The sequence below is a fragment of the Carlito syrichta genome, unplaced genomic scaffold (assembly GCF_000164805.1).
Source record: "Carlito syrichta isolate Samal-C Ts95f unplaced genomic scaffold, Tarsius_syrichta-2.0.1 Scaffold305641, whole genome shotgun sequence".
Lineage (NCBI taxonomy): Eukaryota > Metazoa > Chordata > Mammalia > Primates > Tarsiidae > Carlito > Carlito syrichta.
Genome location: NW_007249737.1, coordinates 229764 through 248568, shown reverse-complemented (window position 1 = coordinate 248568; position 18805 = coordinate 229764). Strand labels below are relative to the sequence as shown.

The window sequence follows — 18805 nt, the reverse complement described above, 5'->3', positions numbered from 1 at the left end:
GCAGTCTCAACCTCCTGGGATGACACAATCCTTCCCACCTCAGCCTCCCAAGTAGCTGAATCTACAGGTGTGTGCCAACATGCCTGGCTAATTTTTTATTGTTTTTGTAGAAGAAAGGTATTGCTGTGTTACACAAACTGGTTTCTAACTCCTGGGTTCAAGAAATTCTCCCACCTAAGTCTCCCAAAGTGCTGGGATTACAGGTTTGAGCCACTGTACCTGGCCATCACCCTTAATTTTAAAATGGCCTTATATTTCTTGCTAATCCTTTTTCAGAAACAATTATTTTTCTTGCTCATCATTCTGTATACTACAGCCACAGCAAATCTTTTAAAACATAAGTCCTATCAAATAAATTCTTTATATAAAACTCTTCAGCATCTCCCTGTTGCCTAGTAGTAATAATAGCTAGCACTCACATGCTTACCATGTGCTAGGCAGTCTTCTAAACACTTATATATGTTTCGCTCATTTATTCCTCACAATAGCCCTAGAAGGCAGGGTTATTATCATACTCATCTTACAAAGAAGATGAGTAACTGGCCCAAAGACCCCCAGCTACGAAGAGGCAGGACCAGCCATCTAGTTCCAGAGTCAGCACTCAGCCAGAACTCACCTCAGAAGTGAACCAACTGCTTAAAATAGTTTCCCAGCCTCATCATGCTGCTCCTGTGTGCTCCGGCCTTCTAGCCATTTCTGTGACCTCACACAGGTTGTTTCCTATATCTAAAATGTGTCACCTCCTACATTTGGTTATATCCTACACAGGTTTCGCTTCTGGTGTTCCCTTATTTCCTTACCTACTTGAAATATCCTCTGTGTCTCCACAGCACTCCTTTCTTCCCTCTCTCCCCCTTGCTCATCCACTCAATTTATTTAATAAATTATTTACTGAACACTTACTCCATGCAAAGAGATGTAATAGCAAGGAAGACAAAGTCCCTGCCCTCATGAGCTCATATTTTCCAAAGGGGAGGGGGTGGAGGGGTAATAAATGATTAAATAATATGTCAGTTGGTGATGCCTTAATGAGAAACATAAGCTGAGTTCAGTGGACTGGGTGTGCCATAGGACAAGGGATGAGTACCTACTATTGGGAGGTTGGCAGAGATCAAAGGAAGTATGAGTGGGTCACTTGGATTTGTGGGGGAGGAGCAGTTCAGGAAGAGAGAACTGCCAGTGCAAAGACCCTGAGTGGAAGTTCTTGGAATGTTCAAGGAACAGGAAGGAGGCCAGTGTGGCTGGAACAGAGTGAGCAAGGATCAGGAGAAAGTGAGGTAAGCAAGATACAGGGGGTTGGATAGCTTAGGGCCTTGTAGGTCACTCTGTCTTTGGCCCCGTGTGAGCTGGGGAACCACGGGGGATTCATAGTAGAATGATGCATTCATTTTCTATTCCTGCTGTAACAAATTACCACAAATTTAGTGGTGTAAAACAACACACATTTATTATCTTACAGTTCTGGAGGTCAGAAGTTATCTCACCGGGATAAAATCGATATGTTGGCAGGGCTGCATTGCTTCTGGAGTCTCTAGGGGAGAATATGTTTTATGTTTCCTTGCTTTTTCCAGCTTCTAAAGGCCTCCCTGCTCCATCTTCAAAGCCAGCAACACTGCATTTCTTTGACCATTCTTCTGTAGTCACATCTCCCTCTGACCACACCCATGAAAGGTTATCCACTTTTAAAAATTCATGTGTAGCCAGGCGCAGTGGCTCACACCTATAATCCCAGTATTTTGGGAGGCAGAGGCAAGATGATTGCCTGAGCCCAGGGGTTCAAGGCCAGCCTAGGAAACATAGCAAGATCTCATCTCTACAATAAATCAGAAAATTAGCCAGGCGTGGTGGTGTGCACCTGTCTTTCCAACTACTTGGAAGGCTGAGGCACAAGGATGGCCTTAGCCCAGCAGATGGAGACTGGGTGGCCGTGGGCGTGCCACTGCACTCCAGTATGGGTGACAATGAGATGCTGACTCAAAAAAAAAAAAAAATTCATGTGATTAGACTGAGCCCACCTGAAAATCCAGAATTGTCTCCCCATCTTCATGACATCTGCTAAATCCTTTGTTCACATATTCATAGGCCCCAGGAATTAGGACATGGACATCTTTGGGGTAGGGAGGAGATATTCTGCCTGTAGTAAGTGACATGATCTGGTAAGTTTTAATAGGATTGCCAGACCATTTTTTGGAAAGAAAAAAATAATAAGTAGGATCGCTGTCAGCTATTCTGTGGGGAATAAATTGCAGGGGACAAGGGTAAAAGTGAGGAGATAGACCAGTTAGGAGACTACTGGAACAATCTGGGTGAGAATTGATCAAAGTCTTGACCAGGGTTCCAGCAGTAGAGGTGGTGAGATATACCAAGTTCTGGATTTTTTGTGAAGGTAACGCTGATATGATTTGCTGATGGATTGGAGGTGGAATGTGAGAGGAGTCAAGGTTGACCCTCTGCTCCCCTAGAGCTTGACATATGTTGTATTTATTCAATTGTCTTTCCTATTGCTCCGAGGGTTCAGAGGGAGAAGTCTCCACATCCAGCTTGTTCATTGTTGCGTCTTCCATCTATGAGTGCATGGAACATAGCAACACAGGGTATAGTTACTATTTATTAGGCCATTATTACGTGTCAGACACTTTACATAATCTTATTTAACACTGGAAAAGCTTTATAAGGTAGTTACTATTATTATCCCCACCTACTAAAAAAGATACTCAGAGAGATTAAACAACTTAAACCAGTAAGTAGAAGAGCTGGATTTTAAATCCACAATGAGTAAGTGGATTAATTCATTCAACTTAAGGAAACATTTGGGTTTATCTAAATATTCTGACTGCATGTGGAATGGGAGATGGGGACACAGATCTATAAATATTTCAGAGTTTTAGCCAGGAAACAGCAAAAGTCAGAGCCATGAACTCCAGAATTCTCAAACTCTATAGTCAATCTTAGTTGTGGTTTGGTTGCTGCAATGAGTGAAGTAGGCAGTAATTTCAGAGATGTTTTGTAACCACAATGGAGGCAACAAAGAAGAGAAAAACAGATGACATCAGCCCAGCCCTGAGCTGATGAGGGAGGGGTTCTGGGCTCACTTCAGTCCCACTTAGGGGCCAATACACTGAAGGTATTTATTCCGAGACCATCTCAGCTATAAGAAGGATGTAATACTATCTGCCTTACTTACCTTGCAGACTTCTGGGAAAGACGAAATGTATCCGTCCCAAAAGTCTAGAGCATCTCTCTACCACATGCCTGGCTCTGCTCTAGGCATCAGAGTTGTGTCATGAACAAAACAGACAAAATCCTCACCCCTATGGAGTTTGCATTCTCGTAGAAGAGGAGATTGACAAAATTGAGAACAAATAGATAATTTCAAGAGTGATAAATGCCACAAAGAAAAATAAAATAGGATGGGGGTTATAGAGTGATTGAGGAGGTAACATTGGCCAGATACCCAAGTGGGATGAGAGAGCAAACGAGGCAGTGATCAGGGGAAAGGGCCATCCAGGTGGAGGGGACAGAAGGTGTTTTTAAGTTCCTGAGGTCAGAACTAGGGATATCTGAGGAATAGTAAGCAAGGGGGAAGAGTGGTGGGTGATGCTGGAGACATAGGCAGGGGCCAGATCATGCAGAGTCTTGCAGGCCGTGGTAGAGAACTTGGATTTTATTATGTATGAAGTGGGAAGATCATGGGAAACAAAAATATGCAAAGAGCAACACAAACAGTAGATGAAAGAAGCATAACATGGACTTAGGTGGCAATATTGGCACACCTGCTTCAAGAAAACAGGCTTCGGAGACTACCTGGACTGGAATCTTGGATGCAACAGTGCCAATTGGAGTGGAGGGGCCTTAGAAGTGACCTATGTTGGCCATTGCCTTGCTAAGCTATGGTGTGGTCGTGTGCCCTTTGAGCTATGGTTGGGTCACGTTTCCTGGCTTTGACTCCTCCCCTACGTTGGGGAGGTGAATCTCCTCTTTCTCATTCTCTCTCTCTCCAATTTACTTTCTATATAAACTACATTTTCCAATATATATAAAAAAAAGAAGTGACCTACGTCACATCAAGCTTTCATTGTACAGTTATCCCTCAATGTCCATGGGGGATGGGTTCCAGGACCTCATGCAGATACTGAAATCCACAGATGCTCAAGTCCCTGATATAAAACGGCATAGTACCGTGTTTGCATAGAACTTGTGCACATCTTCATGTGTACTTTATATCATCTCTAGATTAGTTGTAATATCTAATACGATGTAATGCTAAGTAAACAGTTGTCAGACTATTATTTAGGGAATAATGACAAGAAACAAGTTTGTATATATTCAATACAGATGCAATTTTTTTTCCCAAATGTTTTTGACTCAAGTTTGGTTGAATCCATGGACACAAAACCTGTGAATGCAAAATTCCACCTGTATTTGGTAATTTTCAGAGAAAATGATTTCAGGTGAAGTAAAACCTAATACATGTAGTAACATGGTGGTGCTACTTCTGCCAACTTTGTGTAATACAAAGGTATCATCAGCCAGGCGTGGTGGCTTAGGCTGTAATCCCAGCATTTTGGGAGGTGGAGACAAGAGGATTGCCTGAGCCCGGGGTTTTGAGACCAGTCTGGGCAATTTGGCAAGACCTCGTCTCTACAATAAAAACAAAAAAATTAGTTACTTGGAAGGCTCAGGCAGAAGGATCACCTGAGCCCAGCATGTCAAGGCTGCAGTAGCTGTAAGCATGCCACCACACTCCAGCCTGGATGACAGAGTGAGACTAACTAAAACAAACACAAACAAACAAACAAACAAAAAGCATCATCTGTTTTCAACAGTGTAATGTGATTCCATATCCACAAATTCACCCTATTTCATATTTTCATAAGTTCTCTCTTACTTTCATAATACTTTGTAATATCTTGTTACTGTTTGAATGTAAGGAGAAAATTAGGGTATAATTGAAGCAAACCAGATTACGAACAAAGCTATTCTAAAACCAAGCTGCCAACTAGCTAACCATTCACCTCCCTTTCTTAATTTGCTGTCTTGGAATTGGATAGCAGCCAAAACCAAATTTTCTGCAAAACCGGATTAAGATACATGTGGATAATGCTGTTAAACAAGTCTTCCAGTATCAATAAATAGCTTGAAAGAAAAGAAGCAGATGAAAAATCCCTGGGAATTTATGAAAACTTGGCAAAGATGTTTGTGATTTGGGTTATGTAAGAAACGATCCTGATAGATAATAATAAGTACACTGAAAAAGTCCTTGTGTAAAGCATAGCATCGTTTACCATCATCTGAAAATATGTAAAAATGTTTTTATTTTTAACCTTTCTAAATCCAGGCACCCAGTGTCTTCAATAAGCTATTTTTGGTGATGGTACAGTGTTCTGACACCTTTTCCTGAGTAAAATTGACACATCTGCTAAAAGTAACATTTTTATCTCCATGGACCCCATATATCACTGAAAAATAAAAAATATCATCATATTTTCCTGCTAACCAGCATTTGGAAACAGACAGCTGTTCAAGCCAAACCTACTCCAGTCCTCCTGGAGAGGGGAACCATGTGTCATTAATGTGGCATGAATCCCTTCACCTTTGAATATTGTGAGACCTTGCACAGGGTGGACAAACTCAGCTCACACTAAACAGAAATTTCTGTGGTAGCCCAAATCCCATCTGTTGGAATCTGTGTATACCTTGCATCTTTGCATACCTTGGCAATCCTCCAAGTTTGCTTGGTGTTCATATCTAGAGAAAAGAAAATGGAAGAGCAACGTAGCTAGAAGGTTTTCTTACATCTAAATGGAAACAGAGTTCGGGGGACTGGAATCTTTGCAAGCTTTCTTCTTTGTCCCTACAGCCACATCCAACTGTAGATTGACAATACGTCTCCATCATTACAGACTGGAATGGAATCACATACTAGTGCTTTACTAGTTGATGTGCCTCAAAACTCAAGAAGAATTAAACACTCATTGTGTACCTTCCTGTGCAATAGAAAATATAAGATGTGGTACACAAATATAACACAAAGCAGAATGTGACATGGGAGAAATAAGCATAATGTAATAGGGACTCAAAGGGGGAAAAAATCACGTACGAAATAGTTTAATATGGGAGGTAGTATTAGACCTAATGGACAGAAAGGACCAGAATGTTAGAGAATAGATCTTCAGATAAAAGAAAAGGCAAGCAAGTAAGGGATATGTCAGAGAAAAAAGAACAGCTGAGCTTCACCCAACCCCAGGGGACACATAGAGGGTAGAAACGTGGACCAGGGCCAGAGCATAAAGGACCTCAGGACAAATTGGGTTTCCATTTTATCCTGCAAGCTATAAAGAGCCAGGAGTTTTTAACTGGGAATATTCTAATGTATGATGACATTTGTTTTAAAAGGATAATTAATGTTCAGGAATAGGATGGATATAGATTAGTAAGGATGACAGAGGAGGCACTGAAGAAAATGAGACTAGCTGGGGGATGGGTAATAAAAAATCAGAGTGAGATTATAACAGAGAAGTTAGAAAAGGACAGATTCTAGAGATGTTTTGAAGGCAGCATTGACAGAGATGAGTGGGGTGATGGCAAGGAGGACATCAAAGATGACTTGGTGCGTATCGTGAGTGACAGGAAGATACCCCTCCACAATTATGGCATTGTTTGTTGGGGAAACTTTGAGTCTAGTTTTGTACACATTGAGTTTAAACAAAAAAATGTAAACTTAAGACCTGCTTTTCTCAGATATCCTTTTGAAAAATTTTGCTTTGACTGTTCAGTTCCAAAATTAGCTCTGAGCTGTCTAGCTCTGTGCTCAAGTGTTTTGTTATGGGGCATTGGAATATCTCCTTTCTATAAGACCTGCCATTTTACTGTCCAAAGTTTCATTTAACAAAAAATAGAGAGTGGTAATTTTAAATGTTTTTGCCATCAGTAGTTATTTTCATTTGTATTATAACTAAAATTTAAATAAAATAACTTTTGTTAGTAAGATATATGAACAAAGAACCATAAAGTTTGGGGTTCTAACTTAACACATACCAAAGTCTCTGACTCTGAAGATGATTTCAATTGTCGTGCCAACTGGAAACTAATTAATGGTTTAAAAATAGACAATCATTTGAAGGCAAATGACATGGAAATAATGGAAAATATTAATATAGATCTCACAATCCCACATTATAGAAAAACTTGTGTTCTAGGTATAGTATAACATGCACAGATATGGAGGTAGCTGCCTCAGAGAACAGGAAGGCAGCATCATTGATTAAGTGCTTTCACGGGACTCTTTTCAAACTGTTATTACAAATGATTAACTTTCTTTTCTTTTTTTTTGAGTTGGAGTCTCACTATGGCTGAAGTGCAGGGGCACACTCATGGTCACCCTAGCGTCGACCTGCTGGGTTCAGGTGATCCTTCCGCCTCAGCCTTTCAAATGCAGAACTACAGGCGTGCACTACCATGCCTGGTTTATTTTTTGATTTATTGTAGAGATGAGGTCTCACCAACTTGCCCAGGCTGGTCTAGAATCCCTGAGCTCAGGCAATCCTTTCACTTTGGCCTCCCAAAGTGCTAGGACTACAGGCTTGAGGCACTGTGACTGGCATAATGATTAACTTTTAAACCTTATCTAGTAATGTGCATACATGTACCTGTACACAAGAGGTGAGCCGTCTCTTCCCATTTCCTAAGTAGATACTACGTATCTTCCAAAACATAATTATGAACATGCAAATTCATGCCTCACCTTGTCTATTCTATCTCCCTCTTCACTTTCACAACTCAGTGTCTTGAACAGCTGCCTACAAGGCAGTTTCCATTTTCACACCTTCCACTCAGCGTCCCGCAATGTGGCTTCATCCTCTCAAGGCCAATGGAGTCATTCTCACCAAGGTCACCAATAATCCAGGCGATCTTTTTTTTTTTTTTTTTTGAGTTAGTCTCGCTGTCACCCAGGCTGGAATGCAGTGGCACACTCACGGCCACCGTAGTGAGAGGCTGAGGTGAGAGGATTGCCTGAGCTTACAAGTTTGAGACCAGCTTGGGCAACTTGGTGAGACCTTGTCTCTATGATAAATCAAAAAATTAGCCAGGCGTGATGGCATGTGCCTGTAGTTCCAGCTACTTGGAAGGCTGAGGTAGGATTGCCTGAGCCCAGCCAGTCAAGGCTGTACTCTAGCCTGGGTGACAGAGTGAGACTCTGACAAAAAAAAAAAGAACATTTAAAATTTGCTCTCTTAGCAACTGCCCATCCTCTCTAGCCTCCCGAATAGCTGGGACTGCAAGCACACGTCATCATGCCCAGCTAATTGTTTGATTTTTTTGTAGAGACGAAGCCTAGACTGGTCTGGAACTCCTGGCCAAGCCAACCTCCCACCTTGGCCTCCCAAAGTGCTGGGATTACAAGTATAAGCCACTGTACCGGGCCTACCCTGTCTTTTAAAAGACAAACAAAAACTCAAAAATAATAAAATAAGCTGGCTTTAAACATTGGCCAAAGACCTGAACAGAAACCTCACTAAAGATGCTATATGTATGGCAAATAAGCATCTTTGAATAAAGATGTTGCACATCACACGTTGTCAGAGAAATGTAAATTAAAACGAAATACCACTACACACCTATTAGAATGGCCAAAATCCAGAACACTGACAAAACTAAATGCTGACAAGGATTGGAACAACAGAAACTCTCACTCCTTGCTGGTGGGAATGCAAAATGGTATAGCCACTTAGGAAGACAGTTTGGCAAGGTTTTACTGTGGTACATCTAGAAAATGGAGTATCATTCAGTGCTAAAAAGAAATGAACTATCGAAGCCATGAAAACACATGGAAGTAACTTCAATGCACATTACTAAATGAAAAAAGTCAATCTGAAAAGGCTACATACTGTGTGATTCCAACTGTCATTCTGGAAAAGGCAAAAGTATGGAATGAATAAAAAGTTCAGTGGTTGCCAGGGATTGGGGGAGGGAGAAATGAATCAGTGGCGACAGGATTTTGAGGGCAGTAAAACTACTCTGTATATCACAGTGGTATATACACGCCAAGATACATTTGTCCAAACCCACAGAATGTATAATACCAAAGTGAACCCAAATGCAAACTCTGACTTTTGGGTCATTATGACGTGCCAGTGTAGGTTCATTGATAATAACAAATGTACCACTTTGTGGAGCATATTGACTATGGGGGACTTCTTGCATGTGTGGGGACAGGTGGCAATGGGTTATCTTTGTGCCTTCCTCTCAAGTTTGCTGTGAACCTAAAACTGCTCTAAAAAATAAAGTGTATTTTAAAAATCACAAAACTTTCTTTTTTTAGTTGAGACAAGGTCTCACTATGTTGCCCAAGTTGGTCTCGAATTCCTGGGCTCAAGCAATACTCTCACCTCAGCCTCCCAAAGTGCTGGGACTACAAGTGTGAGCCACTGTGCCTGGTCACAAAACTTTCTTTGACTCATATTTTAGTTGAACAACAAAAGCGACAACTGGTATCTCTTCCAAGAGTGTTAAAGAACGCTGGTCACAGTTCAAGAGGTATATGCATTTCAGTAACAATAATGTAAGATTTTTGGCAATTTCTAACAGCCAGAAACACCTACGGGAAGCTGGAAATGAAAACAAGCCTCTTGGCATCAAGAAAAACAGTCACAAAGCCCACACATATAAGCTGGTAATTACCCTCATATGTCTTACTTTTGAAAAAGCCCAGCATGTTAAGGCTTAGGAAAAGTCCCTAAGGGCTCTTGAGGGCAAAACTGTATTTTAGATAGAATAATCATCAATATTCATAAGAACTGGAGTCAAAAATAAGTAAAGATTATGTTTGGGGTCCTTAGGTCATGAATATTGGAAAACACACCATTCTCAAGCAAGACTTACTTACAAAATGCTTGAAAGTCTGAGTTAAGGTCTCAGTTGATTTGAGAAATTTTACTTGGCTGGAAGAGCTTGTTTTCAGATGATCCCAAATATTGAGTTAATTCTTAACTCCCTCCACTTTGAAAAAAATAAAACCAAGCCAAGATAGGGCTACAGTGGTTCAATCCAAGATTTATTGTGAAAGTGAAGAATCAGAACTGAGTTCTAGTCTCTCTTCTGCCATAACCAGTTGAGTAATCTTGACTTCCCTTTGCCTGAGTTGCCATCTCTAAAAAATAAGAGTATTAGACTCATTGATGTCTAAAATCCTCTCTGGTTCTAATATTCAAACATGAAGTATATGAAGGTGAATCTCATTATGAACAAGCATCATTCTTTCATGTATTCAAGTATTCACTGAGGGTAGTTTGAGTTGGCTCATATAGAGCTCTGAGAATACTGTAGTTAAGAATAAGAGCTCCTCTGCTGGGCACAGTGACTCACGACTGTGGTCCCAGCACTTTGGGAGGCTGACGCAGGAGGACTGTTTGAGTCCAGGAGTTCAAGACTAGATTAGGCAACATAGCACGACTTCGTCTCTACAAAAAACTGAGGAGGAAGGAGCACATGAGCCCAGGAGGTTAAGGTTGAAGTGAGCTGCAATCACGGCACTGCACCCCAGTATCGGCAACAGAGTGGGATCTTGACTAAAAAAAAAAGAGCCCTTGCCTTCGTGGAACTTTTTATTTAGTGAGGAAGCCAGGCAACAACCAAGTAAACCAAATAGATAATGAAACAAAGCTCTAAGAGTAATAGGAAAGACAGCTTTTTTGGATAAAAAAGACAGCTATTTGGACATGGCAGGGAATGGCACTTTGGGTAAATTCTGAACCTAAAGAATGAGAAGAAAAGCTGTATTTTAATCAGTAAAGGGCATTTCAGGCAGAGGGACTTGCTAGTGTCTAGGCCCTGAGAGAGAGGGGAAAAACTCAGTAAACTGGAGAAACTGAAAAAAACCAAAACCAAAAATTATGATGACTGACCTGATTGGTGTTGCACAAAAGTGGGCAGGGCCTGGAACATGGAGTCTTGTAAGCCATTTGAAGACATCCAGACTCATTTTTAAGGGTGGTGGAGATATCACTGAAGGGCTTTAAGTAGGACAGCAACACTTGGACAGCAATGGTTTGGAGAGGGATAGGATGAGAGGGGAGAAATCACTCAGAAGGTTGTCACAAGAATACAGGTGAGTATAATTGACCAAGATATCGAAAGTAGAGACTGAAGATGGGGAAATTCATGAGGGAGGCAGAGTCAATAAGTCTGGATTTGAGCATCAGAAAGACAGAAATGAAATCAAGGTTGAGAAACTATGTGGTGCTGAGTCGTTGATTTTGGGAGAATGCTTGCAGTAGGGGATAAAACAATTAAGAATATTTTGGAGGAAAAATAAAGAACTCCGTTTCAGACATGGTATTTGTGACATGTGTCAGACATCTTGTCAGCAATAAACATCTTGATCCTTCTGCTCTACTTCTGTAATGTATCTTCTATTTTGCTTTTGGTCACAGTAATTGTACTAACAGACTTTTGTTCTAAGAAACATCTTTTATTTACCTTTTTATGTACACTGCCGAGCAAAATTCCTGGCACACATCTGGTGTTTTTTCGAGAAGACATATCACTCAGTCGCTCAGACTGGAGTGCAGTGGCACAATCGCAGTTCACCACAGACTTGACCCTCTGGGCTCAAGTGGTCCTCCTCCCTCAGCCTCCTGAGTAAGTAGGACTACAAGCATGTGCCACTATGCCCAGCAAATTTTTAAAAATTTTTGTAGAGACGAGAGCTATGTTGTCCAGGCTCCATGCTATTAAGCATTTATTAAAATGTTTAATAATGTTCTTAAAAATAAACATATTTCCCCCTCAGCTTTACACTTTGATGTGTGTGCCTCATTCAGTCCATAAAATTCTTGATGATGTTAGTCTAGGTATACAGAACAATGCTTGAAGCTTAGAATGATAGAAAATTCTATGCTGAGTTGAATTCACTTTGTAATCCAATCAAATTCCACTCCTACCCCAGTCGTGGTCTGAATTTAAGACTTCTAGATTGGATTATATTCTTCACAAATTACCATGAATAACTCAGATACTCAAAGCTGGGCATGGCTGTGCTCATTTGTAGTCCCAGCTACTCCAGAGACTTGAGATGGGAGGATTGCTTCAGCCCAGAAGTTGGACTCTGGCCTGGGCAACATAGTGAGACTCTATAAACCAAAAACAAAACAAAACGAAACAACTCCTCAGACATGCCTGCTTGGAGAAAGCCGGAACCAATTTGCTTTTTTTTTTTTTCTCGAGTTGGAGTCTCACTCTGTTGCCCAGACTGGAGTGCAGTGGCCGCTTCCGGCCACTGCAGCCTCGAACTGCTGGGCTCTGGCGAACCTTCCGCCTCAGCCTTCCGAGTAGCTGGAACTACAGGCGTGCGCTACCACGCCCGGCTCATTTTGATTTATTGTAGAGATGAGGTCTCACCAAGTTGCCCAGGAGGGTCGGGCTCAGGCAATCCACTTGCCTCAGCCTCCCAAAGCGCGGGATTACAGGCTGAGCCACCAAGCCTGGCTACCAATTTGCTTTTCAAAGTTAGCACTGAACCAGAGCACATTTCCCAAGATAGTTTCAAGCTAGGGTGGAACTCCCATATTGTGGTTCTGACCTAGCCCTTCCTTGCTCTGCCCCTTGCCCCTAAAAAAGCTAACAGGGATTATTGAAATGGCAGCAGAAATTAAATTGGCAACAATTCACCAATTCTGCTTCAACTTCTTCACTCCAACATTTGTATTAGGGTTTGGTGTTAAAAAAAAAAAAATCATTTGACATTTCTGATTTTTTTTAGCTTGAAGTCTTTGTTGCTCAGGCTGGAGACAGTGGCACAATTGTGGCTCATCGTAGCCTTGATCTCCTGGGCTCAGAGGATTCTCCTGCCTTAGCCTTCCCAGTAACTGGGATTACAGGTGTGTGCCACCACACTCCGTTAATTTTTAAATTTTTTGTAGAGACAAGGTCTCACTATGTTGCCAGGACTGGTCTTGGAACTCCTGGACTTAACCAATCCACCTGCCTCAGCCTCCCAAAGTGCTAGGTTTATAGGTGTGAGCCATGATGCCTGGCTGATATTTCTTATTTTTGTGGGAACTTTCTATCTTGCTTAGTAACAATTTTGTGGTAGATAACTAGAGATCTTAATCTGATTTTAACAAAATCCACATAAAACTCTGCTAAACAGCAATCTTTTCCTAATTAATTAGCCCAACCTTCTCAGTCTCATCTACCAGAAGGGCCTCCTCAGAATGCCTGGAGAAGGGTGTATGCTTAACTCCCTCTTTGCTCCCTCAGAGCAGTGTTATCTCTCCGCTCTGTATGTACATCTAAACTTGAAACTCTTTAAAAAGTGGGAAAGAATCTTATGTCCGTATTTACCAATTTAGCTTGGCATGATGCCCTTCAACAAAGTGCTTGCTTATTTTTCAATTGGGAGTCTCTTTTAGAGAGATGAAGATACAGTATTGTCTTTAAATAAATGCTTATTATAGGGTTACTTCAGAGACGAAGGAGCATAACTGAACAAGAGTGTAACTAATCTTCCTTCTTCCCATGTCTGTTAGGGCTACTATTGTTAACAACACTTTTCAGACGAAACCATTTCATTAGAACAATGCATACTGCAAAGTTGCTTATAATCCCCTTTGCTTAAAAAGTGGAGGTCAAATGATATTGAGATACAAAGATATTCCTGCACATTCCTCTTCTATTTCTAGTCAGCACGGTCACCAATAAGAAAAAAATTAAATAGAAAGGAACAATTTATAGGTGTTCTCTTCCAATTCCAACAATTCCCATTGGTAATAGAACTGAAATGCTGAACACTTGGCAGACTTATTGAAAAACATTTCAGGTTGGGCAGTTGAGATAAAATCATGACTGAACACTTGCCAAATCCACCCATCACTTACCTACTCTCAATATTACCTCCCCCAAATAATTCCTCAAATAAAAAACTAGATGAGTCAAACCCAAATTTAAAGTTAGGAGCCAAAAACAAAAACCACTTTGCCGGGGCAACTAACCAAGGCTGGGGGTGTGAGCCACAGACCAGAGGCACTTGTTATCTGCTCTTCTATTTTCCTAATGAGTAACAGATGTGCTTCTGTCAACCAGCTATGCAAGAGCTGATGGCGAGTACAAGACGCTTTGGAAAACTGCTTAGAGCAGCAAGTCTTGGAGCAATAGTTCTATCAGTACTAAACCACAGCTGCTTACAGTCAACCACATCAACAACACCCCCATCTGTCCTGGTTACTATTTTGCAGTTTATAGCATAAGTTACCAAAAATTAAAGTCTTCTGTTTGGCACATTATAGACAATCCACAAATACTGTGGTTATCGCTACCATGTCTTCCCTCTTTCAATGATAAACCATTCCCTTCCTCTTTTAGGAGGAAGTTCAACTTTCATATGATATTAGAGACCCTAGCCTATTGCCATACTTGGGATGTTATTTGATGGACAAGACAGGGTAGTTATAGTGAAATTGGTTTGAAAAAGTTGAAACTAAGTTTTCTTTTTCTTTTTTTTCGTAGAGACAGAGTCTCATTATGTTGCCCAGGCTGATTTCAAACTCTTGGGCTCAAATGATCCTTCTGTCTACACCTCCCAAAGTGCTGGGATTACAAGTGTTGAGTGACCACACCTGGCCATAAACTAAGTTTTAAATGTGGGACTTCTTACATGTGGGACTTCTTACATGTGTGGGACTCCTTACATGTGGGACTTCTCAGATCCTTTAATATGATAATGTGCATCATTATGAGTCTGCAAGGGAGTGGAGAAATAAAGGTATATAGCATGTGCAAAACTTATTTGCTCGTGAAATCATTTTCACAGAGCATATTGTGGGATAAGGGTTTTATGGAACACACTGGGAAATTCTCATTTAGGTACATGGTGGGTTTTAGAGGCTGGCTTGGTAGTTGACTTTTTAATACTGACTCCATGAAAAAAAAAAATCACACTCCGTGCTTAAAACAACTTGCTTAGAAATGAACTTGCAAAACACAACAAATCACATTCATTCATCTCCAGCCACTGACTTTTTGTGCTTTTGAGATATTTTTCCTAAATGGCACAAAAACTGCAAACAAAATTAAATTATTTTTAATTCTTCAGATTAAAATGAAAATAAATTCCAACTAAACACCTGAAAAATGTTACTCCCTAAAGCATATGGTATGTATCAATAATCCAAATAAATTTGTAAAGTGTAATTCCTAAAATGAGCTTTCTACATCCAAAAAAGCATGAATAAAGACCATGACATTTAGTTAGAGCTGGATTTGCATCCTGCATTTAGCATGCATGTGACATTGAAACTAAGTAACTTGGCCAAGAGCATTTCCTTACTTAGAAAGTACAGAGAAGAATGCCTGCTTTGTGTGGTAATTTTAAGGATTAGACACAGGGATTCTAGCACAATGCTGAGCAAGAGCAAATAGAATCTCAATAAATGGTAGCTCTTGTTATCATTTCTATTAAAATTAAACAAACTACTGTCACAATGTAATCCAAGATACACTACTGGTATCCAGAACATTTGGTCAATGGATTATGGTCTTGAGAGAGCTGGTTATCAAGAAAATAAAATTCACACACCGGCAATTGTCATATTATTGTATTTTATTATAATATGTGTAGTGTATACTAACTTAAAGGGAAAAAATGTAAACAAAATCAAAGTCTGGGGGATACGGCATTTTGCTTTAATCTTCAACTTAAGGTAACTCTTATACCACTATGTCTCTGATTTTAAAATTCATCCCTGTAGAGTTTTATACTAACAAATAAATAGACAAGGTGACACCAAAGAGTTAAGCAGAGGAAGTAGTACTGATTAAAACATTGAAAGTAAAATCTATCTTGATTAGAATTGAATATTCAGGTAAGTTTCTCCGAAGGAAAATCTAATTTGAATCATAAAGGCTCATTTTTTGACTAGCTCAGTATCAAGTCTATTAGGAACTCATACCTTGATGAAAATATTTTTACTCAGTTGCATTTGCCTACCTAAAATCCTACTGAGCATGCTATTTGAAATGTCTTACTTACTCCTGAGATAATTATCGACTTTCTGAAACCAGAAATGAGTCCACTTGTGATTTTAAGTTTCAAAAACAGTTTGTAGAAAACACAAAAAGAATTAGTTTCTAAAAAGTCTTATAGGTTAAGCACGGTGGCTCACACCTGTAATCCGAGCATTATGGGAAGCTGATGAGGGAGGACTGCATGATCCCAAGAGTTTGAGACCAGCCTTAAGAACTTAAAATGAGTAAACCAAAATCAGAGGTCTGGGTGCATGACCATATGTACACACACATGTATAGACTTAATCTCCACATTCCCCCAAACAGGTTTAAACAGATAACCCCAACACTCTAAATTCAAAAAGCAGTGATAAACACTGTTTTGTTTATAATCAGTGGTATTACTAGCTAAAATGTTTACTGCACATATAGTTCAGAGGTACACTGATTAGATCCCATTCAAAAAACATTCAAAATAACAAGCACATTCTTCTAACAGCAAAGAATCCTCCCACTTTTAATTTATTTTGACACACTGATATTTCCATAAACTTACAAGTGGAAGATAAGCTGTTCAATAAAAGCCTTTTCATATATATAATATACAGAAATTATTTTAAAAGTCTGTTCATATAACAGATTCTTTTGGTACTAAAAAAAATTAAATTACAAATATTTGACTAGAAATGAAACCATCACTAAACCAAGATACACAGGACTTTCCTGTACACTTCATATTTCAGGAAAAAATCCAAATAGTTCTTACTGTGTTAGAAGAATAAAGTACATTTGTCATAGTATACATTATCATATTCCCTTAAAGCAGGGACTATTTAATGTTTTTAAATTAAAAAATGCCCAGGCTTACTTCTGTCTATACATTCAAGAACAATCATATCACTGGTTACACACAATTCTCTCTTCATGCAAAAAAACCTCAGTTAGTTGTTTTCTAAAGTCTAATTGAGCCAAACAAACTAATAATACCAATTTAATTAGCAAGCTGTAAATCAAAGAGGTATAGAAATTCAGCAGTTGAACTGTATTTCCTGTCTAAAGTACTGCTGCTACTCAATCTATTTTCTTCATGTGTTAGAACTAACAGCATTGATGATCAAAAGAATTTCATTATTGCAGCAATGACAGAATATGTGAGAGAAAGACAATATGTGACAATCTTAATGATCCTTTCAAAGGTAAAGAGTTGTGTGTGTTTGTATGTAAAGGAGTAGGACACAAAAGCAGGAGGTTAAGACAGGTATATAAAGAGAATGCTGAGATAGTTACAGTAGAATTACATTTATTTTTAAAAAACCCCAAAACTCATCTGTTAGGCTCTTCCTTCGGTGAGTAAAGTGAATAAAACGAAAAAAGGAAAAACAAAAAAAAACCTTCAGTCTGCCCAGTGTTCAAAAAAAAAAAAGAGCAGACATTAGTGCAAGTCTAACCTGATAATTTATTTTTGAAAAAAAGGTAGTTGTGATGAGAAAAAGTTCAATCCTTTCCTTGTAAACACAAAGAAACTCAACAGGAATTTTAAAGGTAGTAGGCCAGGAAATGCAACAGTAACTCTTATAATCCTTTTCAATTAAACAGGACAGACTGAAGACAAGTGTTAAAATACACTTCAGTCTGAATATTTATCAGCTTATATATCCTGTTGTTCCAATTGGCTTTTGATTAAAAAAAAATAAACTTTTTATAAGAGCTACCATATCTAGAAGTGATGAAAATAAATTAGTTCCCCTCCCTCCCCCAAAGATACTGTTTTTACCTCTAAAGCATAAAAAGCTATATAATATCTTATACAAATTAACCAGTGTTCTTACAAAAGTAATGCAGTTTTGGACTAATGACATTACACTGTATTTGTGGTGAAGTACTAGGCACAAGAATATTTGTATCAAGTAGGCATTTTCAGTCTAATCAATCTCTAAGGTCATCATTTAATTCTTGGCAATATATAATAACTGGTATGCATTTGGTACTTTAAGTCATGAATTGTAGAGAACAAGAAGCAGTGTATTATAGCAACAGGATTTGTATTTAACAAACAATTGCAGTGTTGAACAAGTATCTTCTATGAACTTTGTGATTTATCTTGCTGTTGGTAATTTGGAGTAGATCCTGCAAGATAAAAGAAAAAAGTGACCATAATAGGTTGTAAATTGCCAACCTTGGCTAAAGTTCTTTTCTATTAGCATGGATAATAAATGAACAAATAGAAAAAATTTAAAAACAAATAAGGTATATTTCATGTAGGCTAAATTAGACTGAAATGAAAGAATCTGTATATCCCCTAAGTGTTCTAAAGAGCAGAACAGAAATGTCTATTTGGTGATAAGACAAAAAGGTATCAGATGGAACATTTCTGTAAATAAATCACAAGTGGAAAGCTAAGAGTTTATGACAATTCAAATATCCAAAGCAATAAAAAGATTAACATTTATTACCTCCAAACAATAAAATATCACTTCAGAATCGAAATATGCCACATAGCTCCAATAAAACAGGGGAAGAAAAGGGGGAAGGGAGGAGATTGCCAATGCTCAAAAAATATTGGGTTCTACAGAATCTGGAGATTTTAAAAGCTGATAAAATGTTTTAAGGGCCTTAAATGGGTACAGAATAAATAAGGTACTAAGTCCTATTCTATCCCTGTAGGTTTTATGATGTGAAGCAGGACATACTCCTATGTAAGGAGTACTTTATCGCCACTAAAGAAAAATCAGGCACTGAACTAACAAAAATTTTAATCATCTATTATACTTAAATGAAAAAACTCATGTACTAAATGTATGAA

The 18805-nt window shown here is 39.1% G+C and overlaps 1 protein-coding gene across 1 annotated transcript in view; it reads right to left on the bottom strand.

Moving 5' to 3' along the window:
* Positions 1 to 16505: 16505 nt before the first annotated feature.
* PPP1R2 (protein phosphatase 1 regulatory inhibitor subunit 2) overlaps positions 16506 to 18805 on the bottom strand; it is a 28250-nt gene continuing 25950 nt past the window's right edge. The window contains exon 8 of the mRNA XM_021714387.1: positions 16506 to 18129. Within this exon, the coding sequence (XP_021570062.1) occupies positions 18083 to 18129 (47 nt within the window). The 3' untranslated portion in view covers positions 16506 to 18082. The remainder of the gene's footprint in view (positions 18130 to 18805) is intronic.